Here is a 24586-nt window from a genome sequence, read left to right as displayed (position 1 = left end):
GAAGAACGCGCACACTAAACACAATCAAGAGTACGGAAAAACACTCAGGCGTACGGATGAACATTGTCAAAAATTGGCGATTGACTTCAAAGACTTTTGGGGGGAGAGTTTTATTTGACAAGTCTCTTTGTGGGCTTCCTTCTTTTTTTCTTTAAAGCTATATGTACTATAGCGATGTGTAGAAAAGTGTTGGCGCCTGTCGCTTTATACTCTAGCAGCGAGCCAAGTTCCAAAGAGGATCACCCAAAACGACGCTGTGAGTTTGGTCCCCACATTCTTCGCACTGGGAACGATCGTGAAGTTTCCTGGGGAAAAAAAATGAGTTTTTTAGAAGGAAAAGTTGGATTCTAGATCTTAGGAAAGGGGAATTTACCGGTGGAGCAGCCAGTGTGGAGCGATCTTCTCACGTCATCTGTGCTTGCCTTGTTCGTGAAGAGGAAGTGGGACTTAACTCGGTCGATACACTTGAGCACTACCAAGGTTTGGTTGGCGCAAGGCCCGCAATAGTCTGGGACGCTGGTAACGTTGAGAGAACCATGGTAGTCAAGTCTGGTACAAGACGAGCTCTGTACAAAACATATATGATTGAAAACTTGGAAAAACAAAAGAAAAGAAAAACTCTCTCACCTGGTTTTTCAAACACAGAGCCGCAAAATGCCACTGCTGGTTTGGATTCGCAAAGGCTTTCCCGAGAGGATAATCTTTCAAGGCGTAGGATGGGAGTTGAAGTTGAGCATAAGCTCCTGGAAAGATCACGCACAAAGATTAGATTTTTCCAAACCAAGGATCAATCAAGCACAAACCTGCTGCGAGGAACGCGACGATGAGTGTCACCAGCTTGACATAATCCTGTCCCATATCCATTGCCTCCTCCTTTCCCTCTCGTTGACACGGCAAATAGTCTCTCTTAAATGTCCTCGTTTGGATATTCGAACATCCTTCGAGGGAGACGAGTTGTCCAATGCATTCTTGTCCACCTTATCTCGTTTCGAGCGTCACCGTTTGAGAAGCCTTGCATTATAAACAAAGGAGCAAAAATTTTCTCATGTAGAAGAGTATAAAATTGCCTCTTACCCAAGCGCTACGACTACAGGAAATCCGTGTCGTTCTCCTGCGAGAGAACTCGTAGCATCTCGCTTGCTGCAGGACTTCCAAAACTATAAAGAACAAAAAACACTCCCATGCAAAGCGCGAAGGCCTGCGTCAAGCGCTGGAACTCCGGAGCTTCGCCAGACATTACCATGTTGTCATCAAGATCTTCTAGCCGGGTATTCATTTGACCGGCTTTTGGAGTAGCCAAAAGACCAAACAAAGTGCCTACTGCTGCCGCACCAACATGAGTCCTGTAAGAACACGCAAAAGTTTAAGAAACTGGAAACTTGGCGAAGTTACGCGTCATAGTTTTCGAGAAACTAGCTCACCAGTTATCAGCAGGCAACGCATCCGTCAAAGCCAAGTGTAGAGCGCTCATAACGAGGATCTTTTGTATCACGTCACTCGTGATCCCTGCTTGCATCTCTTTGCCGAAACTCTGGCGGTTCTGGATAATGTAGACGGCCCATGCAGCGACTAGAGCGTAAAGAGGACCCTGTCACAGCATCATTTTGCCAAAACTTGTGTCAAAACTAGATCGAAAGTTTTGGAGAAAACTTACAGTGCCACCGACTGTTGGAGCTGGAGTGAGGAAATAACTCGTGATGTTCCCGAAAATTCCTCCAAGTAGATAGATCATACAAAACCCGGCCGGACCATAGACGGACTCCACTCCCGGACCGAAGGAGAGTAGAGCCCAGGCACCGAGGCCGATATGGATGAGACCATCGTGCTACAAACACAAAGAACAGACAATGAGAAGTTGGCAGAACTAAGTTCACACGAAATTTACCAAGAACATTGGAGTGACTAGTCTCCACCACTGTCCATCCGCAATGAGAGAGTTGATCTTAGCTCCGACTAGAAACGGGAGAGGAACTTCGACCATCTCGGGAGTTTGAACGGGGCTCGCGAGACCAAAGAGAAAGACAGCGGCATTTACACCTATGATCACATTCCTGCGAAAGAACAAATAGTAAAAACAGAATCAAAGGAAAAAAAATCCAGGAAAAGCAGAGAGTTTCTTCATTTTTACTTCTTTTTTCGTGAGTACTTACGTGAAAGTAGAAGCATTTCTTGGAGCAAAGTCCGTAGGAAGAGTTTTAGCGTCGTCCTTTTGAAAGCTTTTGTCTAGCTCGTGTAGAAAACTAAGAACTTTCTCATCTTCTTCTACTGGAGCTTTGGGCACTTCTTTCGGAACGTCTGGAAGCCAAAACTGTGTTAGCGATTGATGAATCTCTAGCAAGAAAAAACTAAAGAAATGGCACTACCTTTGGTGGCTGGAACTTGCATTTTGTCGAAGTAGGCATTGAGAGCGTCGAGTCCTTGTAAATCCCCGGACGTATTCTTCGAGTCCTCGATCACAGCCCCGGAGCTTGCCGAATTCTCCACCGCAACGTCTTTCGCAGCGCTACTCTTGTTTTGGAGCTTGCTGAAGTACGAATCTAACGAGCTCAGTAGCTTTGTCTCCCGATTCTTTCGAGGAGAAGGAGAATTCTCCAGGGAGCTCGGAGTGCCAGTGTTACAGCAAAGTGGACGCAAAACACTCGCCCTGTGCACTCTAGATCGAAAATTCGCTCGAGCATTCGGCTGGCATGACACACTTAGCTTGCAAACGCTTGCCATTTTCCTAGCGGATACGATCCTCCTACCTTGCTGGAATTTAAGAACGAGAAGCTCAGCCCTATCTCCATCTGGGAAAACAACGGCAAAGATTTAACCACGTGGACAGGATAAAGAACCCCAAGTAGCGAATTGCAGCTTCCCACCTGGCAAACATCTGCCACATCGGCAAGCCGGCCACGCTCTTCACATTTCCAAAGAACACGTGAACTTAACAAAGAAAATCGGCGGCTTATTCCATACCTTCCAATCTTTTTGTTTTTCTCTTTACAATCTTTGCACGATCACACGTAAAACACTGTACGATCACTGTACGACCTTTGACACTTCGGGATCCACTGTTGTTTACCTTTAAAACATTGCTTGGAAATGATCATGCCTGGCGATTCCCAAAAGAGAGAAATGATTTACAGTTTTTTCTGTCACGCGCTTAAGCCTTTTCTCAACTCGTCGTGTTGGAAGATTGTCCTGTTCGACGGGTTGGAGCTAACTTTTCTCGCGGCCGGGAAGACGAACCAGGCCATGGACGCGAACACGATCGCCGCGACCATCCCGGTGCTGGTGAGCCCGAAGAGGATCACCACGACGATGAGCATCACTTGGACAGCACCCCCACCGTTGCCACCAACGCAGCTCTCGAGTTCTTCCTGCTGCTGGAGATGATTTAGCCTGCTTTGGTGATGGCTTCTCTGCTCGCTGTGATGCCTATGAGCCGGACTTCCACCTTGTTGTTGCTCGGTTTGATGCCTATGAGCCGGGCTTCCACCTCGTTGCTCGCTTTGAAATCTCGGCTGGTGTCTGTGGGCCGGACTCCCACCTTGTTGTTGCTCGCTTTGATGCCTGTGCGCCGGACTTCCACCCTGTTGTTGCTCGCTTTGAAACGGATTGTTCCTCGGTTGGTGTCTGTGGGCCGGACTTCCGACTTCCTGCGGCTTGTCCGAGCTGAAAAACGTCGAGCAGCTCATCACCGGGCTCACCGGTGTGCTCGCTGACGTTGTCCTGCTGAAGTCGCTGGTGTTGCTGAAACTTCCACCTGATCCAAACTGATGGGGTTGCCTCGGGGAAGTAGGGGCCGAAACACAGCTCATCGAGCCCGGCAGTGATCTCATTGTTACCGAAGGCGCAAAACTGAGGTCGCTGTTGGGCTGCTGCGGGAAATTCACCGGAAGGTAACGAGCCCACATCGGTCTCAAGTGCCTAGCGATGAAAGACGAGGTGATGCCGGCCACGACCGCTATCAGCACGTCCACTATTGCCGCGACTATCATGATGAACAATGTGATTGCCTTGAGCGCCTTCCTCGTCCCGTGTTGTAACTCGTGGACAAGCTGCTCAAACTTGACGGACAGCCAAGATTGTTTGCTGCAATCCTTGAGGCTATGGCTTTCCTCCTCGACGGAAGCTTGATCCGAGACAACGTCATCCCCGGTCTTGCTCTCCGCGGAAGAATTCTGCTTGTCTAGCCGAGTCAGAGGCTGCGAATCCCCTCGAGAAGGGGTGGACGATGAGCGACTCCTGCCAACTACAACCGGTACCCAGTCCCTTCCTTTGGACGTGCCCCTCGTGAACCAAACATCCGAGGTAGACACCCCTTCCTCAGCGGCAATCGAAGCTCGCAGTTTCTCCAGCTCGGAGTAGACCTCGTTAAACTTGTCCATCCCTCGGTTCTGGAATGGATTCTGCTTCCCCTTGGAAGAGCCGAACTTCGGTGACTTCCGCCTGCTGATCTTGCTCATTGCTGCTGCTCTCGAGACGAAAAGGCTTGATCCAGATCTGGAGTGTTTGTCGCCAAAATTAGATTTTGATGCTCGCTACCGCTTCCACAAATCCCTGCTGGGTCTACTGCTACTGGGTATATCTATCGCGGGGAATGGCCAATTCCACGCTCTCATCTCTATCGATCTCGTGTTGACTAGCGCTCGTTGCTACACCTGCGTCTTCCTGGCTAACCCAAAGACTTATTCTGCCCTGGAGTGTGTGAAGCCGGCCTCACACCCTGCCGGAAGCTTCCCGAGGGAAATTCCATTCGTTTGACTCCGCCAACCGTTGCGCCAGTTAATCTCGGCTCCACGTCGGCTCCACGCTGGGTAACCGAGCTACCACGTTGGCGTTTTCTCTCGTCCAAGTCACCACCTTCTCGAACTCTTTATTGCTTCAACGCTCCAAACGTCACCTCGCAACGAACAAAAAGCTTATTTGGTTTGCAAATTTGGATGGGTTTGAACATTCAAAAGAACGTACCTCAGTCATCCTCCAGAAGCTTTCATCTTTTCAACAACTCGGCTGAACGCTTAGCCCATCGTTGTCCTCTTTTGATGGTTGAATCCAGCTTGGCTAAGAACCTCTTGCGCTGCTGACTGGCTTCAATCTCATCTAGAACATCAAACTCCCGCTCGGCAGCAATCGCCTTGAAAATCGGGTCTCGGAGCTCAAAATATGGCCCTTGGGAAGCTTCGAAATCACGGTCATCCCCGACAACATATAACCTCTCATCGGATGTATCCATTGGAATGTCAGCAGCCAGCAGCTTCACATGGTACTGCAGAAAATATCTCACATAAATCAGAAAAAGCCAAAAAAAAAAAAAAACCTTTGAAAAGCATACCTGTCCTCCCTCTTTGATGACCTCGCTGCTCACCATGCCTCGTCTCTCGTAGCCTTGGACTGGAAACACAATAAAGCACCGCTTGCAGCTCAGCCTTGGCCTGAGGTCCTGGAGCTTTAAGTCACCCCCGGATGTAAAATAAGCACGAACTTTTCCACCAACAACTGGATGGCCCATCACCTCCATAAATCCGGCAGAACTTTGCAGCTTGCGCATGACAATTCCATAAACCGTCTCGGGATTGATGGTGTGTCGCGTTCTCAAAGCTAGACCCTGCAGTAAAGAAGAGAAAAAGATCAAAAAAGGATACAAGAAGTAGAAATGTATATGCCTACCGCGCAAACGACTGACGAAGTCGTAAGAACGAGCAATCCAAACTGAAAGGAGAATTTCGATAATCCCACCAGCAGCTCACTAATGTTGATAACCACCTTCCAGAGAACTATGGACATACCAGAGCCTAGAGCAGCAAGAAGAATCAGCCGGTTCCTCCTACAAAAGGCCTCCAAGCGAAGCGCCATGGCTTCCTTGTAACCCGAGTCCAAATTCTCAATGCGTCGAGCAACCGGCTGCAAGGTTCCAGCGATCGAATTCCAGGCGGTGTTGGACACATTCTCGGCAGCTCGCAGTGCCACCAGCGCCTTGGACACAGCAGCCTGCTTGAAATCCGCGACCTTCTTCTCCGCGATCCTGAAATTCCTCGCGGGATAGCTGCCGCGGAGGAGATCTTGAGCTGCCGAATGAAATGCGGGAGGCCGGATCGATGCTGCTGCTATCCTAGATGATCTACTTACGAGGCGCCCCCAGCCGCGGTGCGCCATTCGGCCCCTCAGCCCTAAAACAGAGGCTTTCGAAAAGGGGTTAAATGGTATATGCTCTGAATATTCTTTTAGGGCAAAGCATAGCATATTCGTTTCTCCATTCTTAAGCTGTGCCGACCTTAAAGAGAGGACGTCCATTTCTTCCCGGAGAGGCGAAATGGCGGAAGCGATGCCGTCGAGGAGGCTGCTAAGGAAGGTCTGGCGCGTCGCCGCGGTGTTCTTCCGGGGAGATCGCAAGCGCAAGGCCTACTGGCTGCTATCGATCGTGCTCCTCCTCTGCGCGATCTGTGCAGGTATGCCTCGTATTTCCTTCCGGCTAGCTCGATCTGATCCAGGATGCTGGAAAATATTTCGGCCGCCAGGGGTGATGGTGTCGATTTCCTACATCCAGCGGGATCTTTCCACGGCGGTGTCAAACAAAGACGTCGCTGGATTCCACAAGGCTCTCTGGAAATTTATCGGTGTTGTTGTGGTGGCCACTCCTCTTCTAGCGTTCTACAAGTATAGCCAGGTAGCCTACATTCTTTAGCTCCTCGTTTTTTTTTTTCTTTGCGAGTAACTCGTTGTTCTTTCAGGAGCTTCTAGCGGTCGAGTGGCGGGTCTGGCTTTCAAATTTGCTGCTGACAAGCTATTTCAGTTGAGAGCTTTGTGCTCTACCAAGGGTTTTGGTTTTAATTCTTTGCTCATGAACAGCGAATAGAGCCTACTTTGACCTCAAGATGGAAGGCAAAGTCGACAATCCGGATCAACGAATTTGCGAAGATGTATCCAACTTTGTTCTCAATGCGGTCGATATCCTCGCAATTATTGCCAGCAAGTGTTTGAATGTCTGCGCGTTTACTGGAGTTTTATGGTATGTTCCTTTTGTTTGCTCGTTCTCGGAAGGATATCGTGTTTGCATTGCAGGTTTATTGCTCCAGAACTCGTGTATTTCTTGCTTGCGTATTCCATCGTTGGAACATATGTCACTGTTCGATTTTTTGGAGCGAAGATCATGCATCTAAAGTATCAGGTACTGTGCTATCTGTTTAGTTACAACTAATTACATAACAAAACCACAGAACTTACAAAAAGAAGCTGATTTTCGTTACTCCATGGTTCGTGTACGAGAAAACGCTGAAAGTATCGCTTTTTACAGGGGCGAGGGTCACGAAGTAGCTTCCGTGAAGGTAATACACATTTCGTGAAGAAGGCCATAGGTAATTCGTGACTATGCAGGCATTTCTAGCTTCTCTTGTTGGAAACATGCGAGAACTTATAGCATGGGACAGACACCTATCGTTGTTCAGTAATGCTTATGAGTTCTCGATTTTTATTGTTCCTTACCTGATCATTGCTCCAAAGTTTTTCTCCGGCCAGGTTATTGTGTTTCTTTTCTGTGATTCGTTCTTGATTTGGCGTGCTATTGCAGGTGGAATTTGGAGTTATATCTCAAACTGCCATGGCCTTCCACAAGATCTTAACGTCCATGTCCTTTATTATTTTGAAGTTCGATCGCTTCAGGTGCGTTACTGGATCTTCGATTTTCACCAACTGAAACCTTCTCTTCAGTGGGCTCGCAGCACAAACAGAACGGTTGGACACCTTATTCATTGCACTCGGTATCCATGACCAGCTGTTTGGAAGCTACAGAAGACAATCGAGCAAGCGCGCTATAGAGCTGCACGTCGAAGACGATACTGATGGTCATCCTTTGCTGAACTTAGCGGACAGCCAAGCTCCAATTTCTGGTACGAGAAAATTTTTGGTCTAGCTCACCGAAACTATTATCTTTGCGTAGGTTCCATAACTCGTGAAGAAGGGGAAGGCCTTGTTGTTCGCGGTCTTTCAGTGACGACTCCAAATCTTCGCACCCAACTTATCCACAATCTATCATTCGAGCTACTTCCTGGGGAGTCATTACTGGTTTTGGGGCCTTCAGGCTGTGGAAAATCCTCGTTCCTCCGAGTGATAGCAGGCCTATGGAGCAAAGGCGCCGGTATCATCCAGGTGCCTCTACAGAAGACAATATTTCTGCCACAGAAGCCTTACATGCCTCTGGGAACTCTCCGACAACAGCTATTATTTCCGGCACTGTCATCAGAGTACTTTTCGGATGCAGAACTTTTCAAGGTGCTTGAGGAAGTGAGCCTGGAAGATCTAATACAAAGAGTCGGAGGCCTGGACTCAGTGTGTGACTGGTCAGACGTGCTCAGCTCTGGAGAGCAGCAAAGAGTGGCATTTGCACGGCTGCTTCTACACGAGCCTCAGATGGCATTTCTCGACGAGGCAACGAGCGCACTTGACATGACGAATGAATCGAAGCTTTACGCACTGCTCCAACGCAAGATCAAATCGTATGTTTCGGTGGGGCACAGGATTTCATTAATTAAGTATCACTCCAGAGTTTTGGAGTTCAAAGGCAGCTCCGGCTGGAAGCTATACACTCAAAAAGAATTCCAAGTACACATATAGGTACGTTTTGCCAGTTTTTTATTTTCCTTCTGATCGAGATGGGTCCTTCGTTGATCAGGGAAAACAATCAACAAGAACAGTCTCTAAGAACATATGCCCATCAAGTCAAGGTTTTTAGTAGTGTATTTAGAGCTTTGGCAACTTCTAAAACGTAGTTGTGACGTCTTTTCCAGGAACGCAAGTGTTCGGGGGAGTCATCTGCAGCTGCGAGCTATACTTGAAAATCGTATCCTTGATTTTCGACACAGATGCAAGATCCTGGTTCAGAGCTGCTGCTAATGCTCGCGCGGGGACATTAAACAGCGCTCCTCCACTCGTCTGGTAAAGTTTTTCGATCGATTAGTTCTTTTGTTTAAAATACTTATTAGAGTGCTTACCAGTGTTCCAGGATTCTGTGAGTTCAAAGCCGAGATGTAAAACGCTTGTTCTGTTCCGACATTGACCTCGAAGTGGAGCATTCCTCGAGGGAAGATCGTAACATCTCCAGGATGCAACACGTTGATATGAGGTTTCCCTGCAGTCGAAAAACTCCGTTCGATCACTCGAATCGCCCCTCAACAACGTCTTACCTTCAGTGTCTACAAAACCAACTTGGAGCGGCCCTCCAGACACCATGGTAAGCATCTCAGTTGCTCGTGGATGCGTATGAGGCAAATTAACACCGCAGGGAGTCATGTTGAAGTGGACATAAGTGAGTCCCTGGGAGCTGCAAGGAGTTTAGGAGGTAAGCACACGATTGATCCCATCTAAGATCAAACTAAAAGGCTGCTTTTTCTTACTCCATAGCCGGGAAGATCTTGGTCGAGAGCCCTGCTCGAACTCCGCCGGGTCCATTGGAGACGTCGCCATTTTTAAAGACATCACGAACCACGAACTTGGACGAGTCCGGCGATTGCTGCTGCTGCGGCTTGGGGTAGTGATACGGGAAGTTATTCTCTGCGGTGGACGACGCAAAATCGGTGAGTGGATCCGGATCGGCAGCTCCCGCAAAGCTCGCGAGAGTGACGAGAAGAATCATCATCGACATGACGAAGGCTCTTACTTCAGCCATGGAGAGAGGGAGGGAGTGATGGAAGCAAAGAAGGAATTTAACTGGAGTCATGGAGCTAAGACAATGGTGGAGTATATAAATGGTTTTGTGGATGAGAGGATCAATCGTTTTCTCAGTCCAGCCCAGACACCACTCTAGTGTTTGTTTGATGCGAAAAATCCAATTATGCTTATAATGTGCACTTGTCTACCAAAGGTTGAGTGGGTAACGAAAATTTCCAACGCACTATAGATTTTGCGCGTGGGATCATTGGTCGATGCTAGCTTGACCACCGTTGAATAAGTCAACACATTCTTGTGACGTCATCGAATTGATTCGTTGACTAGCGCGTTTGACTAATCGGAGCTTTTGAGTCAACTTAATTGACTAGCTCGAGAAGACCCGACACACCGCGTCCGTGTGAGAGTTCCACGGCGCAGTCTGCGATCACCTGTGGATAAAAACAGTGTAGAAACATCACTGGAATCACGGGAAGGCAAAGATTTTGGTTTTTTACCTGGGCCATCTTTGCGTACGAGAGTTGTGTCACTCCAGCGACGTGGGGAGTGAGAATGACCTTGGGGTGCTGCAAAATCGGGTCTTGAGGATCGTATGGCTCGTGCCAAGCAACGTCCAAACCCAGTCCTCCCAGATGCCCCGACTCAAGGCCATCTCTCACGGATTTGTAGTCCAAAAGCCCACCTCTGGCAACATTGACAACAAGCGCTCCCTGTTTTAGTTTGCAAGATTAGACTGGAAGAATCGCAAACGCGACGCGATACCTTCTTCATGGAGTTTACGAACTTTTCGTTCACCATTCCAGCCTACAGACAGTAGAACTTGTCAGGAATTCCAAGACGAAAGGAGATATGGCTCTTACTGTTTCAGGAGTCAGGAGGCAGCACAGAACGATGATATCAGCTCGGCTGGCAAAGTCGTATAAGGAGTCCCCGCTGCCCTTTTCATCCACCAGCAAATCTTCGTTCTCCTTGAGGTACTGAAACAACTGGTGAGATTTACGAGTTATCAGGCCATCTGCTAGAAGAGGATTGTCTGGAAACTACGACATCAGAGATAACCAAATCAAAAACGAAAAAAGATCATAAGAAGAGTTTCAAGAGCCTTGCCTTCCGGATGAAGAGAACTATTCTTCTTGGACCACGAACGTTTAGTCGCAAGAACTCTGACTCCAAAAGCTCTCAAGCGGATCGCGAGCTCCTTGCCAATATTTCCATAGCCAACAATAAAAACCTGGAGAAACAAAACTCTAAAAGGTTGAATCGATGCGAGTAATCCAGCGCTTACCGTTTTTCCAAACAAAGTATCACCCGTAGGAAATCCCAGGCATTTCTCGCTCACAGACTTGTCCATCCCTTTCTGAAAGGCAAATCCAAAAGTTTTAGAACATAAGAAAACTCTCGCAAGCACCTGGTCACGAAGAAGAGCCAGCATCAAATAAATGGCGTGCTCAGCACACGAAAGAGCGTTTCCAGTGGCATCACTGGCAATTCTTCCTACTTTGATCCCAGCTTTAGTCGCAGCTTCAACGTCCACACCTGTCAAGAATCGTAAGTTCCAGTCAAGAACAATGCTGGAATACCTTCCAGGCCAACACCAAACTGGCAGATAAGCTGCATTCTCTTGGCGAGAGAGATCAAGCTCGAGTCCACTTTCACCATTCTCGCCACGCACATGTCGTATTCGTGGAAAACCTTTGGAATTTCTTGGCAAGGAACAGCGTCGACCTGGGCAAACAAGAACATAGTAACAACACTCGCAAGAACAAGCACAAGAAATCCTCGCTCACCTCGATCTGGCTGTGCGGCTCCAAATACTTCTTCGTCCACCGGAATCCGTCAGGAAACACCGATTCGGGGCCGCAGAAAAGGACTCGCACAGGCCGCACTGGCGATTTCACTTCCACAGGCGTCGCGGCCGCCATGCCCCTCGCTTGGCACCGCAATCTCAGCAGCTGCCGCGATCTACACAAGCCACGAATCATGGAATCGCTGCTTCTGAGGGGGATTGCGACCGCGCATTCACTCCTCTGGAAGAACCCTAGTCTTTCCATTCTTAAACCCTTAACTAAAGGATTCCTTGAATATTCAAAAAATCTTAGTTTTTTTTACTTAAACCCTTTAACTAAACGAAATACTCGACAAAACTCCTTTTCCTCTTTTCTTCAAGAATAGTGCTGTTTGAATAAACTTTAATCAGCCAATATGCCAAGTGCACTCATCTGTGCCAAGTTCTATCTTGAGACACTTGTGATCAACCAAGGACGATCGTATAAACAGGAGATATTTTATCACATTGGAAGCAGCACTAGCACTACTAGCAAGAAACATGAGAAACATGGTGCTCCTCGTTGCAGCTTCAATTCTAATTTTGCTCATGAGCTTTGATCTCTGCCATGGACAGCCCCCGGCTAATCGCCAGTTTGGTGGAATCTTCAGGTGGCGGCTTGGTTTTGCACAGCTTGCCGTGGAGCACGTCGAAGACCTCATGAATCGCCTCGAGGCCTTCGTGGGAAGGAGGTTTAGAGGCAATTTTGGTTACTTTGCAGGAAGGAGCGTGGGATTCGTGGTGGAGTACGCAAACGATGCCTATGTCCGCGTGAGAGTGTGGCTCTACAGCCTAGCTTTCACTGAGAACTCAGACGTTTGCTCCATTGCGCCAAGTCGCGCGAGCCTCCCAGGGGGCGACCTCCTAGACAGCGTTGGGCGGATGATTGCAACCATCCGAGCGGAGCTGCTAGACGTGGGTCGCACGCAACGCTGGTTTGGCGAAGTCAACATAGTGCTCGGCTACTTTGGGATTGAGTATCAGTTCCAGGAAACCCCATTCAACAGCAATCCTGACGATAGGCCTGAAGGAGGTGGTGGATCAAGCGGTGAACTACTTGGGTTTGACCGCACTAACTTCCTTGTTCACCCAGTCAGCACGGTCGTTGGTTTGGGCGTTGACCCTGACGCCGGGAATTGCTGGGTCTTTGCTACGTCTCTAGTTGGCGGGAGTCACCCCCAGGGATCGACGCTGCCCGAGGGGAACAGCTTGGTCTCACCGAGCAGGGAGTTTAGGCTGTCTATGGAGGCCGGGTGTGATCTGGTGGTAAGACGTATCCACAGCGGGGAGATTGTCCGGAGGATTGTTCGTGGGAGGGATCAAGTGTGCGTCTTGTCTCTCTGGAAGAATGGGGTGCTCGTGGTCTCTGAATCGCGGGTGGTCATCTTGAAGACGAAAACAAACTATGGGTCCAAGCATTCGTATGGTCTGGCAATGGAGAACGATGGTCATGCCAGGCTTTATATGACAAACTTGGCAAAACAAATTTGGTCAACCGAGCACATATAGAATAGAAGTGTATGTTCCAAAGTAATACAGTTATGCTAACTTAAAAACGTCCTAGCTCCCGTGACAAGTTTCGAGGAGAAAGAAAAGGAGGCGATCGCTCGCAGTCAATTCCACTGCATGAGACTGCAAAAGTCCTTTAGACTTGGCTCTTTGAATTCTAACTCTCCTAACTTTCTTGGGTGCATTTTAACTCTCGATTCTCAAAAGTTCGTCTACAATCACCACAAAAAACTCGGACTTGGCCGTGAGCAAATGTGAGAAAGCCAGTGCGTCCTTGTTTCAGCGGAATGCCTTGGCACGACCGCACCAATGCTTGGCTGGGAGTATCACCATGCATTCTGGAGGCAACGATTCGTCCTCAACTCCTTACGATTCTAATATCTAGAAACAGCACTTGGCGGAAAAGCATAGAACTCATAAACCCTTCCCGACAAAGTTGTGCTTCCTAAATGCCTTTCTTTGTCCTTGTTCAATGCTCAGGGAAAATGAGCAGCACTGAAATCATTGTCTGGAAACTAGCGACATCAGAGACAAGCATAAAAAACAAAAGAAATAGTAAGAATAGTTCGGACAATCCAGATCAAAAGTTCCAGTCAGAATGTTATACTGGAAAACATTAGAGAACACCAAATTGGCATACAAGCCGCATTCTTTCATAAGATGGCGATTTCACAGGCGTCGCTCCTCAATCTCCGCAGAGGACCATCAGAAAAAGTGAGTGGGCAATTGCGGACATTTGTGCTGTCTAGCCAATGCAAATCATGCTCGCCACCATCTTGCCTTGTTGCATTACTAGCACTTGAGGTATACGGCACAAACTCGTGGACTGCAAACCTCGTTACCGCCTAGGGGCGCGTTGGCGCCCCAGGGAACGATGGAGGCAAGCAAGTAGACCACCAACAGCCTGCCCACGACGTTGGACTTCGAGTGCACTTGCAAGAAGAGGGAGCTGGAGTAGCGGCTAGATCAAAGGATCTCGCAGAGACTTGTCCGAGGTCAACTTCGAGTTCCGATTCAAGGGAGGGATCAATCCAGCCTGGATGGTGGTGAAGCTGGAGAGTATGTTGGCGACGAAGCTCCAAGGATGAAAGGCAGTGCGTGAGTGAGAGGTGATCATGGAGGCAATGCACAGGTTCACGGCTGGCAACGATATCAATGTGATTAGCCTTGAAAGTTTGACAGACTACACACGGGACAAAGAAGGATGATAAAGATGGAGTGGGAGGTAAAGTTTGGGAGGCAGGACGAGGCTTGCATTGCCATGGCCATCAACAAGAGAGGTATGGAACTCATTGCTCATCCTGGTCACTTACACTTGGTTTTCTTGGAGTTGTTTTGTTTCTTTTTCTTCTAACTTCTTCAACTCGTAACGAACCTACAGTTAGGCGTGTAGTTGACCGTTGTTGAACATTCATGTCATGTCATCGAATTAGTTTCGCTGAATCGACTGCCTGGAACAACAGAACAATTTTTCCTGGCCCACGGACATTCAGTCGCAAGAACTAACCAGCCAACGATTAAAACCTGGAGAGAAAAAGAAAGCTCTAAAACTTGAATCGATGTGCCTTACCATTTTTCCAAACAAAATATCACCTCCAAAAGTTTCACAAATCACCTGGTCACGAAGTGGATCATCCAATTTCTACTTTCCCATCCCTGAGGATAAAGAACCCTACTTTCTCCCCAAACATATATACTTGGCGCGCATTGATCGCTGGCCGTCGATATGATGATGTAATCGCCACCGTTGGAGCGCTCAACAAGCTGGAATCTCCACCGTTGGCTCCCCTATGAATAGAAAAGGTTCGAGCCTAGGGTTTCAGGTATAATGGCGACGATCAAGAGCATCGACAAGTGCGTTGCAAGGTACGAATCCCTGCCCGACAAAAAGAAGAGCGGCGCGCTCAAGCAGGGCACAGCAATGGTGAAAGAATTCGTGTTCCAAGTGGCAAACATCGAGGGCGAAGGGCTCGACACACTGGAAGAGGTCAGCGATGCCATTGACCAGTACAACCGGTCAAAGTCTTTTGCGCTCGATGGCTTTGGCGGCGACAGGAAGCCAAAGCTCGTGTCAACGCTCAACCTGTACAGGTGCCTGTGCTGGGTCAACGCCCAGGCCAAGGCCGACAAGGTTCCACGCCTAGATTCCGGGAAGATTCTCCGGATCCACAAGATGCTCGGAGAGAACACCAAGGACGAGGTTGATGCGGGCGAGTTTAGGAGGGGCGAGGCGTGGACATTGACAACAGAGAGGCGGAAGCATGTCTACATGGATCCCAAGAAGATCCCGGCGGCTTTGGAGCAGCTCCTGTCAGCCACCAACAAATCCCTCGAGGAGGCATTTGCAGCAGATCCCAAGCTCAGGGTTGCAAAGCTGTTGAGCATTGGCGCCAGCTTCTTTTATAAGTTTGAGTGCATTCATCCGTTTAGGGATGGGAATGGACGTGTGGGGAGGCTTTTGGTGCTCTACTTGCTTACCTCCATAGTTCCTTGGGGCGCAAACAATCTCTATGCGCCCCGGGGTGGGGACGAGGCTTGCAATCCCCGGGCTCCTCCCAAGTTTGTGGACAAGGCCATGTATCTTAAGTGCTTCCAGGTGATGCAACAAGGAGGCAAGAACAGAGGCGAGCAGCAGCAGCATCCGGTGGAGTTGGAGGCACTTTTGGCCGAAGGGATTCATGTTGGCTGGACAAAGTTTGCAGCCAAAGCGAATGTATAGTGTTAAAGTAGTAAAAGTATATATGTGTTAATGAATATAGAACTGGCTTTCAACCTTAGCCCTCGATTAAAAGAAAGAATATGCCTCTGTTTACGTTAAGAATAACCACGAGAATATGCCCTTTAATCGATTTAAACTTTTGGCACGAAGATTGTAAGGGGTGGGGTTCTATCCGCATGGTGTAGATCGCAGCAGCTGATTGAGGTGCCACGCGAGGGGCATGCGAAATCGCCCGTGCGAGCCTTCCTGATGGATTCCGGTGGACGAAGAAGTTTTTGTTCTTGCAAGTGTTGTTACTATGTTCTTGTCTGCCCAAATGCATGTCGTTACTTTGTTCTTGTTTGCCCAGGTCAACACTGTTCTTTGCGAAGAAATTCCAAGGTTTCCCAGGAATACGATATGTGCGTGGCAAGAATGATGAAACTAGAAGAATGCAGCTGATCTTCCAATTTGGTGTTGTGTTCTTGACTGGAATATTTTGGACTAACGATTCCTTGAACAGGTGTGGACGTTGATGGAATCAGAATTCCCAGTGATTTTAGATTTTACTTTAAAAAGGACAAATATAAATTTATCTTTGGTTTAGCATTCTATTATGTAGTTTTTAATAAAGAGAGCTTCAGAGTTGAAGGCTGAAACAAAGCAAGGTTGAAAGCCAGTCAATCCACAAAGTTTAAATCGATTAAAGGCTTAAATCGATCCAATGCAGGGCCTAGAACACGATCGTTTCAGCCCAAGGCATCTCCAGACGATCGTCAGAAAGCTCGAATTCCACCCAGGCGGATCCAATTACCGGACGGTAGAAACATCTCATACCGAGAAGAAGGTGTCCCTGCCGATCAAGCAAAGCGCACAGTGCTCGTTGTTCATGGATTTCTCTCATCGAGACTAGCAGGTTCGTGAGCTTTTCATTCATGGGCTCTACAGTCGCTCCGTCAACTTGTAGGAATTCCCGGAATCAATTCTTCACTGCCCGATAGCTATGGTGTTCATCTTGTAGCTTACGACTTGCCAGGATTTGGAGAGAGTGATCCTCACCACAACAGAAGTTACAAAACCTCGGCCTCGGACATGATCAGCATCGCCGACGCTCTCGGTTTTGGCGACCAGTTTTGGATCCTGGGCTTTGATGGAGGTGGTCCTCACGTTTGGGCTGCGATTCACTACATTCCAGAGAGATTAGCAGGTGATCACATCTTTCTTTTTTCTCTTGAGAGTTTAGCAAGAGTGTTGCTTGCTTGTGTTCTTGGACACAGGTGTTGCTATGGTTGCTCCGGCAGGAAATCCATGCGGAGGAAATCTCACCTCGAGCGAAGCGGCCAAAGCCTGGAAGGCCTGGTCATTCCGGAGAAGATTGCTCCATTTCTGTGCCAGGAAGTTTCCATCTTCACTTGGAGGTTTTCTCCGGAGACCTCTCCTGGAGAAGATCGACCGGCTTAGCAGAAGCTTGTATGCCACCTCAAGACCAAAGGTTTGCATTGTTTTGATCGTGGAATGACTCAAGGTCATCGAGTTTTGCAGGATCGAGCTCTTTTCGAGCAGCAGGATTTCATGAGATTATGGGAAGACGACGTCCGGGAATCCATGAACCAGAAGCGAGCATTCTCGCTGGCTCAAGAGCTAGTCTTGCTGGTTAACAACTGGGGATTCGACTTGGGCGATCTCAAGCGAAAGAGACCTCCCGCCGGCGATGGAATCGTGAGCAAGCTTCACGGCCTTTTCTCTCAAGAACAGTCGGATCTCCTCAGCTTCCAGCGACCAATACATATATGGCATGTAGGTGGTGGTGTTTCTTCGTTTGGTTTTTTCCAAAAGCTTGCTGATCTTGGCGATTGTAATCAGGGAACTGACGATGTAGTCGTGCCGATTGCGATGAGCGAGTTTGCGCAGCGAGTCCTGCCTCACGTAAACTTCCACAGGTTACAAGGCGAGGGCCACTTCTCGTGGTTCTATCTCTGCCATGAATGCCACACAGATTTGTTCAAAGCCATGTTTCCAGACGAATAGCCATGGAAAGAAAAGATCGATTCTATTTCTTCTCTTTGATTGTTACACGTAAATCTACTGTCCTAACCAGCGCGTTTCCTCTTCCACTGCTTTCCATATGGCACGGAAGGTAATGGGCTTGGGGAGCTTTGCGCTACACATCGGGCACGAGTCATTGTTTTCCATCCACTCGCGAAGACATTCCAGATGATAACAGTGCTCGCATGGTATCTGTTTCACCACGCTATCGAGCTCGAACTTGTCCTTGCAAACTGCACACCATGGCTTGATCTCGGGGAGAAGATCGCAGATGCTGGGCATCGGCTTGGGAGGGGCTTTTAAAAAGATTTTTGCATCCACCCATGTTAATACTTTGGCCATGAATTTCTCCACCTTTTCTAGCATTGTCACAGGCTTCTCGCCTTTCTCCATCGCCATCTCTCACTTAAACCTATGGAAACACTTGTGGTTTTGGCCATTTATTTATATTAGTAAGAAAAGGAAATTTTACTTTTTTACAATTTAAGGGTTTGCTTTTAATTATAATTGGTTAAATGTTTATTAATTTTATTACCGTTTTATAGGCAATTTACTTTTATATCTTAATAATTATAAATATTTGAAATCAAAATGAGAGGATCTTAGGCTCCATCGATGCAAGAGGTAGGCGAAGGTGAGCGTGACACGGGGATTCGACGCAGCGGCGCCGCCCCGACGAGAAGGGCAGGAGATCGAAGGCACGCTGTGGTCGCTGCCCAGTAATCGCTGGGGGGTCGCTCCAGACGCTTGGGTCGTGATGGATTGCCCAGACGTTAACGAGGACTGTGGTGTGATGCAAGGCAGGTCTTTTAGATCCCACTCCTCCAGGGAGCGATCTCTTCCCACGACTCTGTCCAGCTCCTCGTGAGCTCTCTCTCCTGGATTCTGGGGTTTAGTATCAGCTCCGAGACGGCCCATTCGATCGTCACCCTGGAAGTTACGGACGACCAGTCGGCGTGCCCACCCGTGTCCGCAAGCTTACGTGAGAAAGAACAGAACAAGATAAGCTTTTTCTTTCTACCTGGAGCAGCGGTTGTCGCTGAGCTTGTTTTCTCCTCCCAGAGTCCCTGGATCGAAGCCTTCCGCGTGCTCCTCGATGACTGCTTTGAGAAAGCGAGCTCTTGCCGGTAAGACCTCATTCTTGAGACGATTTTGCGTCCTGAGCGTGTCCAGCCACCGCAGCGCAGGGATGTAATCATCTGCAAACAGCCATCGCTACGATCCGACTCCTTGTAGTCCTCGGCCTCGGGAGTGAGCGGCTCGTCGGTACCGTAGGACTTCTCCCGAACAACACGGTTCGTGAAGTACTCGTGCAGCATGGAGCTGAGATCAACTCGACGATCGATCCAAATGCTCCCAGCTCCAAGTGGCTGACTTTGGAGGCCGTGAAGAGCTCCGCGGCGCTCACTCGCCATCGCTCGCGGCGCAAAGATGAGGTCCTGGAAGTTGTGGCTGAGGAGGCGAGGCACGAAGGAGTAGTGGGGCCTTCTCGCAAACTCGGCGTCGTGCTCCTTGAGGACTTGCCTCACAAGGTGAGGCCGGACTCCGAGCCGGAGAGCTATTCTTTCGAGCCATCTCGGCCAGGGAGCGGTAACGGTAAGCGCCGAGCGAGAGAAGCGAGACCCGACGACGGGCCATGAGAAAGGACCTGAAGAGCAGTGACGAGCAAATCCAGCAGTGCACTGATCTTGCTCTGTGGCTTTCATCCCTTAGCTCGCAAGATAAGGCGTGTTTTCGAAATTTTTACTCCCAACGAGAGAAGCCGTATCACGAAAGTACTTTTACCTTGTCAAGAAGAAGTTACCAAAAGAGAAAGCCCTCTTTACAAATAGAAATTGAAAAGGGCCACAATCAAAGAATTGTCCATCTTAGAGCTTGAGAATTTGGAGAGGGCCGCGCGTACGCGAGCCCTCAGCTTCCACAAATTACGACGTCCACTCCTCCACTTTGGGAAGATGGTAGGCCGGCCAAGCCGAAGTGCAATGGGAAGGCCGAACCTAGGCCATTGGCCTTCATGATCACCAATACACCCCGTCCAGGTAAGTATGGATCACTTCCCCAGGCCCTAGCTTATATACTGCTCTTGTGCCCTCACTCCACGCCCCGGCATGTGGGATAGGGTAAAGAATCAGGTCAAAGACCTAGTCAAACGGTCAATTCTGAAGTACGCCTTCACCGGCACGACCACAAGGTTAAGAGCCTTGCGCAGCGATTGCGCCCCCAGGGAACGATGGAGGCAAGCAAGTAGGCCACTAACAGCCTACCCTGGACTTCGAGTGCACTTGCAAGAAGTGCGAGCTGGAGCAGCGGCTGGACAAAAGGATCTCGCAAGGGTGACGGGCTGCTACAGGGACTTGTCCGGGGTCAACTTCGAGTTCCGGTTCAAGGGAGGAATCAATCCGGCCCGGATCGAAGCTGGAGAGTATGTTGGCGACCAGCACCACCACGTTTCCAGCCTGCACCTCCTGGTAGTACAACCCGTAGAGCGACCAGTGGATCGCTCTCACGCACTGCCTCTCATCCTTGGAGCTTGCCGGAGGGGATTGTTCCGGCAGTAGAGGTGATCATGGAGGCGGTGCCCAAGTTCACGGCTGGCAACGATATCAATGTGATTATCCTTGAAAGGTTGACGGACTACGCACTAGACAAGGAAGCAGCGAGGAGGGTGATAGAGATGGAGTGGGAGGTGAAGTTTGGGAAACAGGAGGAGTCTTGCATTGCAAGGCCATCAACAAGAGAGGTATGGAACTCATTGCTCATCTTGGTCACTGACGCTTGGTTTTCTTGGAGTTGTTTTGTTTCTTCTTCTCCTTCATACTTGTTCATCTCTTTGTTCTTCTACTTCTTCTCCTTCTTCTTTTATGCTTGTGTTTTGGCGAATCCTTTTTTGACTGTCTCAACTCTGTCTCGTCTTGAAAATAAAAAGCGTTTGGAAAGTGTCGTAAAAGAAAGTCCAAAATGGTAGTAAGCGGGGAGAATGTATACATGAAACAACGCGGGGAATTTCTTGGCCAGACCGCGTAACAGACGTGTATGGGGATACAAACATCGATTAGCTCTTTGAAGGATCAAAACCCTTGGGGTACATTTAACATTGGTCGTGTTGATCCTGTTGGAACAAATGTGAATCTCAGACTTGGTGGCGAGCAAGTGTTTCAGTGCGTAGATGCTTGGAATATCACGGGGAATATCACCACCATCTGGTCTCGTGCGTCGAGGCACCTTAGTTTCGCTGTCCTTGGCCGAGAAGTACGATTGTATGATCTCAACAATCAGCGTAGAACTTTTAGAAAACCTCAGCGTGTAGTTGACCATTGTTGACCATTCATGTCATGTCACTGAATTAGTTTCGCTGACTCGAGTGCTTGGAACAACAGAACAATTTTATTTGGTCCACGGACATTCAGTTTGACTAATCCAAAGCTTTCAGGCTCCAGCCAACAATTGAAAGCTCTAAAAACTGGAGTCGCCATCTTTCTAAACAAAGTATCACCGGTAGGAAGAAAGGCAAATCCAAAAGTTTCAAAACACAAACAAACTCACGCACGCAAACACCTGGTCACGAACAAGAGCCAGCATCAAAAAAGTCTCATGCCAGTTGCATCTTCCTACTTTGGTCTGGAACTGTCAAGAATCGTTGGTCAGATCAAAACTTCCAGTCAAGAACAAAACCTTCGAAACTGGTTCTTTTGGCGACTCAAGTCCACTTTCACTCGTGGAAAACCTTTGGAAGTTCTTCGCAAAAGCACAAACATAGTACCATGTATCAAGGACAAAGCGTCCAAGAACTAGAAACTTTGGGTACCTCGATCGATCTGGCCTTCGTCCATCAGGAAACAAGAACTCGCACTGGCGATTTCACAGGCGTCGCCTCCGCCCTTCGCTAAGTAGTACTGCTTGACGACAGTGGAGACCGCTGCTGCGAGCGACATTCAAGGAAAGAGACGAAATATCTTATTTACATAAAACTCTCCAACATATGATCTAACTCACCAGCAAGCTGTTCACAATAGCCGTGAACATCTTGTTGCCTCCATCACTCTCGAACAGAGCTATATATGCAGTCCTAGTTAGAATACCACCTCCCGCCGATCGAAAGACAAAATGCTTACCAGCAGTGAAATCCCGCAGCAGCCAAGCAAGTAGGACACGTCCAATCCTCCCGTTGCCATCAGAAAAGGGGTGCACCTTCTCGAACTTGAAGAAGAACTCTGCGACACTCCACAGGTACGTAGCCACGGCTGCTTCTCCCAGAGGATCGGGATCGCGTCGATATCTTTCTCTAGCCTCTTCAAGCTGTTGCAGCAACCGCTCAATCGCTCCAGGCAGCTTCTTCCAAGGCTCGTAGTGATGCCACTTCTCGCCTGTTGTCATCGTCTTGGCCCCGCTGCGCCGCAGCCCATCCGCTCGACCAGTCAAAGTAGCGTAGACACCAATGAGGTCGTCAGTGGTGACGATCTTGTCCACCTCCCATCCCTCAACGACATCCATTGCTGCTACTAGCCTCTCTCGCTCCCGCTCCCGCTCCGCCTCTGCCGGTAAGAATGATAGTCCAAAACTGGTTAGCCCTGCAGCAACTCAACGTTGTTTTTTAGTCGTTCCTCCAACACAAAAGCAAGAAAAAGCAAAGAAAACCTGAACGAATATCGTAGAAAACACCGGTGCAGTTTACTCAGAGAATCCCGTTCTCTCAGACCTGTAGAGAAACAAACAAACAGCACTGGTGAGAAGAGGCTCGCAGGACCAAGTTTAAGAGATATAGCTGGGCTAAAGTGCACGACGAGAATGCCACCGAAGACACTCACTCACACTCTCGAACAAAACTAGCATGCCACCCAAGCAACTCACACTCTCGATTGAAACCATACCTTCGCCTCCATATGTCCGGGATGATCCTCGTCTTCACTGGACATGTCTCCGAGTTGATGTCCATTCGTTTCTGGTTTCAAGCATTAGGCATAAGAATGTTACCAGGCGCTACTTACAGCGAGACTCGTCGGTAGCAGTGGTGGTGCGTTTGATCGTGCCGACTTGTACAAGGTTGCAAAGCTTGTGGACTTTGTGGTTGTGTCTCGTGAAGAAACTGGGACAGGATGGCAAAAAAAAGTGTTAAAAGCCTCACGACTAGCAAACGAAGCCAAGAACACAAACAAAAAACAAAAATCACACAACGACGAAAGCACAGTGATCTTCCACAAACACGGACAAATACTAAAGCATGCCCGAGCAAAGAAATAGCATGCCATCCAAACACTCTCGACTGTGAGACTTACATTTGCCTCCAGATTTCCGGGACGAGCTTACAAGGACAGCGAGACGCGCTACTGCCATCGTCAATCCACCGTCTCGTGAAGCTTGCAAAACTGGGCGAAAACAAGTGTCAAAAGCGGCTTACAAACGGCTAACAAACGAAGAACACAATCACGCAAGGGAAAGCAAAGTGATCTTCCAAGAAAACCGACACATAGGAAACAAAAATTCCCGCAAACCCTTGCTGACAACAAGAATGTCGCTTCCGGAGGAAAGAGAAAAGCACGCTGATGGAAAAAGAAACGTCTCGCAAAGCAAGCGACGATGCCAAACCTTGGGAATCTCCTCGCAAAATGCACCGAGGACACAGACCTCGGCGATCCGCCAGGGTGAACAGGAGGAAATCGCTGGGATCCTTTGCCATGGCCGAAATATCCACGCCCGCTGTAGCAGCTGCCAATTTCTTCTTGCTTGCTTTCAGCAATCTCTTGCATAGCTCCTTCACAGCCGGATCTGCCGATGTTGGCGCTGGCGCTGGCGCTGGTGCTGGATCACCCGATTTGTTCTTTCCCATCCCTGAGGATAAAGAACCCTACTTTCTCCCCAAACATATATACTTGGCGCGCATTGATCGCTGGCCGTCGATATGATGATGTAATCGCCACCGTTGGAGCGCTTGGCTAATCGCAACCATCCTCCCTTCACGCTGGAATCCCCACCGTTGGCTCCCCTATGAATAGAAAAGGTTCGAGCCTAGGGTTTCAGGTATAATGGCGACGATCAAGAGCATCGAGAAGTGCGTTGCGAGGTACGAATCCCTGCCCGACAAAAAGAAGAGCGGCGCGCTCAAGCAGGGCACAGCAATGGTGAAAGAATTCGTGTTCCAAGTGGCAAACATCGAGGGCGAAGGGCTCGACACACTGGAAGAGGTCAGCGATGCCATTGACCAGTACAACCAGTCAAAGTCTTTTGCGCTCGATGGCTTTGGCGGCGACAGGAAGCCAAAGCTCGTGTCAACGCTCAACCTGTACAGGTGCCTGTGCTGGGTCAACGCCCAGGCCAAGGCCGACAAGGTTCCACGCCTAGATTCCGGGAAGATTCTCCGGATCCACAAGATGCTCGGGGAGAGCACCAAGGACGAGGTTGACGCGGGCGAGTTTAGGAGGGGCGAGGCGTGGACATTGACAACAGAGAGACGGAAGCATGTCTACATGGATCCCAAGAAGATCCCGGCGGCTTTGGAGCAGGTCCTGTCAGCCACCAACAAATCCCTCGAGGAGGCATTTGCGGCAGATCCCAAGCTCAGGGTTGCAAAGCTGTTGAGCATTGGCGCCAGCTTCTTTTACAAGTTTGAGTGCATTCATCCGTTTAGGGATGGGAATGGACGCGTGGGGAGGCTTTTGGTGCTCTACTTGCTTACCTCCATAGTTCCTTGGGGCGCAAACAATCTCTATGCGCCCCGGGGTGGGGATGAGGCTTGCAATCCCCGGGCTCCTCCCAAGTTTGTGGACAAGGCCATGTATCTTAAGTGCTTCCAGGTGATGCAACAAGTAGGCAAAAACAGAGGCGAGCAGCAGCAGCATCCGGTGGAGTTGGAGGCACTTTTGGCCGAA

At 49.0% G+C, this 24586-nt stretch overlaps 7 protein-coding genes and 1 non-coding gene across 12 annotated transcripts; 2 read left to right on the top strand and 6 right to left on the bottom strand.

Annotated features, from left to right (window-relative positions):
• Positions 1–51: 51 nt before the first annotated feature.
• On the bottom strand, positions 52–2775 carry LOC9661142 (RHOMBOID-like protein 9, chloroplastic). Of its 2 annotated transcripts, XR_002990930.1 has the most exons (10): positions 2364–2775; positions 2151–2295; positions 1886–2051; positions 1655–1825; positions 1422–1588; positions 1075–1343; positions 804–1011; positions 628–743; positions 374–566; positions 52–305 (listed from the first exon to the last, which is right to left on the bottom strand). XR_002990930.1 is itself a non-coding variant. In XM_024663951.1 (6 exons), the coding sequence occupies exons 1-6, from the start codon at positions 2716–2718 to the stop codon at positions 1088–1090; spliced, it is 1260 nt and encodes a 419-aa protein (XP_024519719.1). In that variant the 5' UTR covers positions 2719–2775; the 3' UTR covers positions 1021–1087. The 2 variants fall into 2 exon arrangements, 1 of the variants encoding a protein (XP_024519719.1); XM_024663951.1 differs by lacking the exons at positions 52–305; positions 374–566; positions 628–743; positions 804–1011 and having other exon boundaries at positions 1021–1343.
• Positions 2776–2926: 151 nt separating this feature from the next.
• On the bottom strand, positions 2927–4481 carry LOC112341728. The gene has a single exon (XM_024662334.1). The coding sequence runs from the start codon at positions 4449–4451 to the stop codon at positions 3138–3140; it is 1314 nt and encodes a 437-aa protein (XP_024518102.1). The 5' UTR covers positions 4452–4481; the 3' UTR covers positions 2927–3137.
• An 8-nt stretch (positions 4482–4489) lies between these two features.
• Positions 4490–6201, bottom strand: LOC9662220. Of its 4 annotated transcripts, none has more exons than XM_024662352.1 (4): positions 5656–6201; positions 5321–5593; positions 4957–5254; positions 4490–4906 (listed from the first exon to the last, which is right to left on the bottom strand). In XM_024662352.1, the coding sequence occupies exons 1-3, from the start codon at positions 6139–6141 to the stop codon at positions 4979–4981; spliced, it is 1035 nt and encodes a 344-aa protein (XP_024518120.1). In that variant the 5' UTR covers positions 6142–6201; the 3' UTR covers positions 4490–4906; positions 4957–4978. The 4 variants fall into 4 exon arrangements, with proteins under 4 accessions (XP_024518120.1, XP_024518126.1, XP_024518129.1 ...); XM_024662358.1 differs by having other exon boundaries at positions 4490–4888; XM_024662361.1 differs by having other exon boundaries at positions 4490–5254; positions 5656–5697; positions 5752–6158.
• A 38-nt stretch (positions 6202–6239) lies between these two features.
• On the top strand, positions 6240–9816 carry LOC9661141 (uncharacterized ABC transporter ATP-binding protein sll0182). Its single transcript, XM_024661472.1, has 15 exons — positions 6240–6434; positions 6504–6652; positions 6717–6777; positions 6835–6994; positions 7048–7153; positions 7203–7310; positions 7360–7500; positions 7553–7644; positions 7693–7871; positions 7922–8595; positions 8654–8705; positions 8769–8916; positions 8976–9211; positions 9263–9319; positions 9382–9816. The coding sequence occupies exons 1-10, from the start codon at positions 6299–6301 to the stop codon at positions 8593–8595; spliced, it is 1806 nt and encodes a 601-aa protein (XP_024517240.1). The 5' UTR covers positions 6240–6298; the 3' UTR covers positions 8654–8705; positions 8769–8916; positions 8976–9211; positions 9263–9319; positions 9382–9816.
• Positions 8597–9712, bottom strand: LOC112341422 (germin-like protein 1-3). The gene is made up of 4 exons (XM_024661489.1): positions 9375–9712; positions 9165–9301; positions 8973–9109; positions 8597–8913 (listed from the first exon to the last, which is right to left on the bottom strand). The coding sequence occupies exons 1-4, from the start codon at positions 9695–9697 to the stop codon at positions 8740–8742; spliced, it is 771 nt and encodes a 256-aa protein (XP_024517257.1). The 5' UTR covers positions 9698–9712; the 3' UTR covers positions 8597–8739.
• On the bottom strand, positions 9787–11665 carry LOC9662219 (D-3-phosphoglycerate dehydrogenase). Its single transcript, XM_024661480.1, has 9 exons — positions 11433–11665; positions 11226–11370; positions 11054–11181; positions 10931–11002; positions 10753–10876; positions 10506–10678; positions 10408–10449; positions 10143–10355; positions 9787–10076 (listed from the first exon to the last, which is right to left on the bottom strand). Exons 1-9 carry the CDS (start codon positions 11625–11627, stop codon positions 10005–10007), a joined length of 1164 nt encoding a protein of 387 aa, XP_024517248.1. The 5' UTR covers positions 11628–11665; the 3' UTR covers positions 9787–10004.
• Positions 11666–18461: 6796 nt separating this feature from the next.
• LOC112341099 lies at positions 18462–19363 on the top strand. The gene is made up of 2 exons (XM_024660605.1): positions 18462–18850; positions 18906–19363. The coding sequence occupies exons 1-2, from the start codon at positions 18820–18822 to the stop codon at positions 19361–19363; spliced, it is 489 nt and encodes a 162-aa protein (XP_024516373.1). The 5' UTR covers positions 18462–18819.
• A 246-nt stretch (positions 19364–19609) lies between these two features.
• LOC112342585 lies at positions 19610–19770 on the bottom strand. The gene has a single exon (XR_002991011.1). It is a non-coding gene; the product is annotated as a U1 spliceosomal RNA (small nuclear RNA).
• Between the last annotated feature and the right edge of the window lie 4816 nt (positions 19771–24586).

The sequence above is a fragment of the Selaginella moellendorffii genome, unplaced genomic scaffold, assembly GCF_000143415.4.
Source record: "Selaginella moellendorffii unplaced genomic scaffold, v1.0 SELMOscaffold_2, whole genome shotgun sequence".
In the NCBI taxonomy this organism is placed as follows: Eukaryota; Viridiplantae; Streptophyta; class Lycopodiopsida; order Selaginellales; family Selaginellaceae; genus Selaginella; species Selaginella moellendorffii.
The sequence above is the reverse complement of the archived record's forward strand: the minus strand, read 5'-3'. Positions and strand labels throughout refer to the sequence as shown.

Excerpts from the sequence above, each read along its gene's own strand:
- LOC9661142 (XM_024663951.1), bottom strand. The coding sequence starts at position 2,718 with ATGGCAAGCGTTTGCAAGCTAAGTGTGTCATGCCAGCCGAATGCTCGA. Across the intron at positions 2,296-2,363 it reads GCAAGTTCCAGCCACCAAAG|ACGTTCCGAAAGAAGTGCCC; the intron begins GTAGTGCCATTT and ends TTTGGCTTCCAG. Across the intron at positions 1,344-1,421 it reads GCGTTGCCTGCTGATAACTG|GACTCATGTTGGTGCGGCAG; the intron begins GTGAGCTAGTTT and ends GTGTTCTTACAG.
- LOC9661141 (XM_024661472.1), top strand. The coding sequence starts at position 6,299 with ATGGCGGAAGCGATGCCGTCGAGGAGGCTGCTAAGGAAGGTCTGGCGC. Across the intron at positions 6,435-6,503 it reads CCTCTGCGCGATCTGTGCAG|GGGTGATGGTGTCGATTTCC; the intron begins GTATGCCTCGTA and ends TTCGGCCGCCAG. Across the intron at positions 7,872-7,921 it reads CAGCCAAGCTCCAATTTCTG|GTTCCATAACTCGTGAAGAA; the intron begins GTACGAGAAAAT and ends ATCTTTGCGTAG.
- LOC112341422 (XM_024661489.1), bottom strand. The coding sequence starts at position 9,697 with ATGACTCCAGTTAAATTCCTTCTTTGCTTCCATCACTCCCTCCCTCTC. Across the intron at positions 9,110-9,164 it reads TGGTTTTGTAGACACTGAAG|GGAAACCTCATATCAACGTG; the intron begins GTAAGACGTTGT and ends TTTCGACTGCAG. Across the intron at positions 8,914-8,972 it reads CACAGAATCCTGGAACACTG|ACGAGTGGAGGAGCGCTGTT; the intron begins GTAAGCACTCTA and ends AAACTTTACCAG.
- LOC9662220 (XM_002962497.2), bottom strand. The coding sequence starts at position 6,141 with ATGGCGCACCGCGGCTGGGGGCGCCTCGTAAGTAGATCATCTAGGATA. Across the intron at positions 5,594-5,655 it reads CTTCGTCAGTCGTTTGCGCG|GGTCTAGCTTTGAGAACGCG; the intron begins GTAGGCATATAC and ends TCTTTACTGCAG. Across the intron at positions 5,255-5,320 it reads TCATCAAAGAGGGAGGACAG|TACCATGTGAAGCTGCTGGC; the intron begins GTATGCTTTTCA and ends TATTTTCTGCAG.
- LOC9662219 (XM_024661480.1), bottom strand. The coding sequence starts at position 11,627 with ATGATTCGTGGCTTGTGTAGATCGCGGCAGCTGCTGAGATTGCGGTGC. Across the intron at positions 10,877-10,930 it reads ATACTTTGTTTGGAAAAACG|GTTTTTATTGTTGGCTATGG; the intron begins GTAAGCGCTGGA and ends TTGTTTCTCCAG. Across the intron at positions 10,450-10,505 it reads GCCTCCTGACTCCTGAAACA|GCTGGAATGGTGAACGAAAA; the intron begins GTAAGAGCCATA and ends TACTGTCTGTAG.
- LOC112341099 (XM_024660605.1), top strand. The coding sequence starts at position 18,820 with ATGACTGCTTTGAGAAAGCGAGCTCTTGCCG. Across the intron at positions 18,851-18,905 it reads GAGAAAGCGAGCTCTTGCCG|CGCAGGGATGTAATCATCTG; the intron begins GTAAGACCTCAT and ends CAGCCACCGCAG.
- LOC112341728 (XM_024662334.1), bottom strand. The coding sequence starts at position 4,451 with ATGAGCAAGATCAGCAGGCGGAAGTCACCGAAGTTCGGCTCTTCCAAG.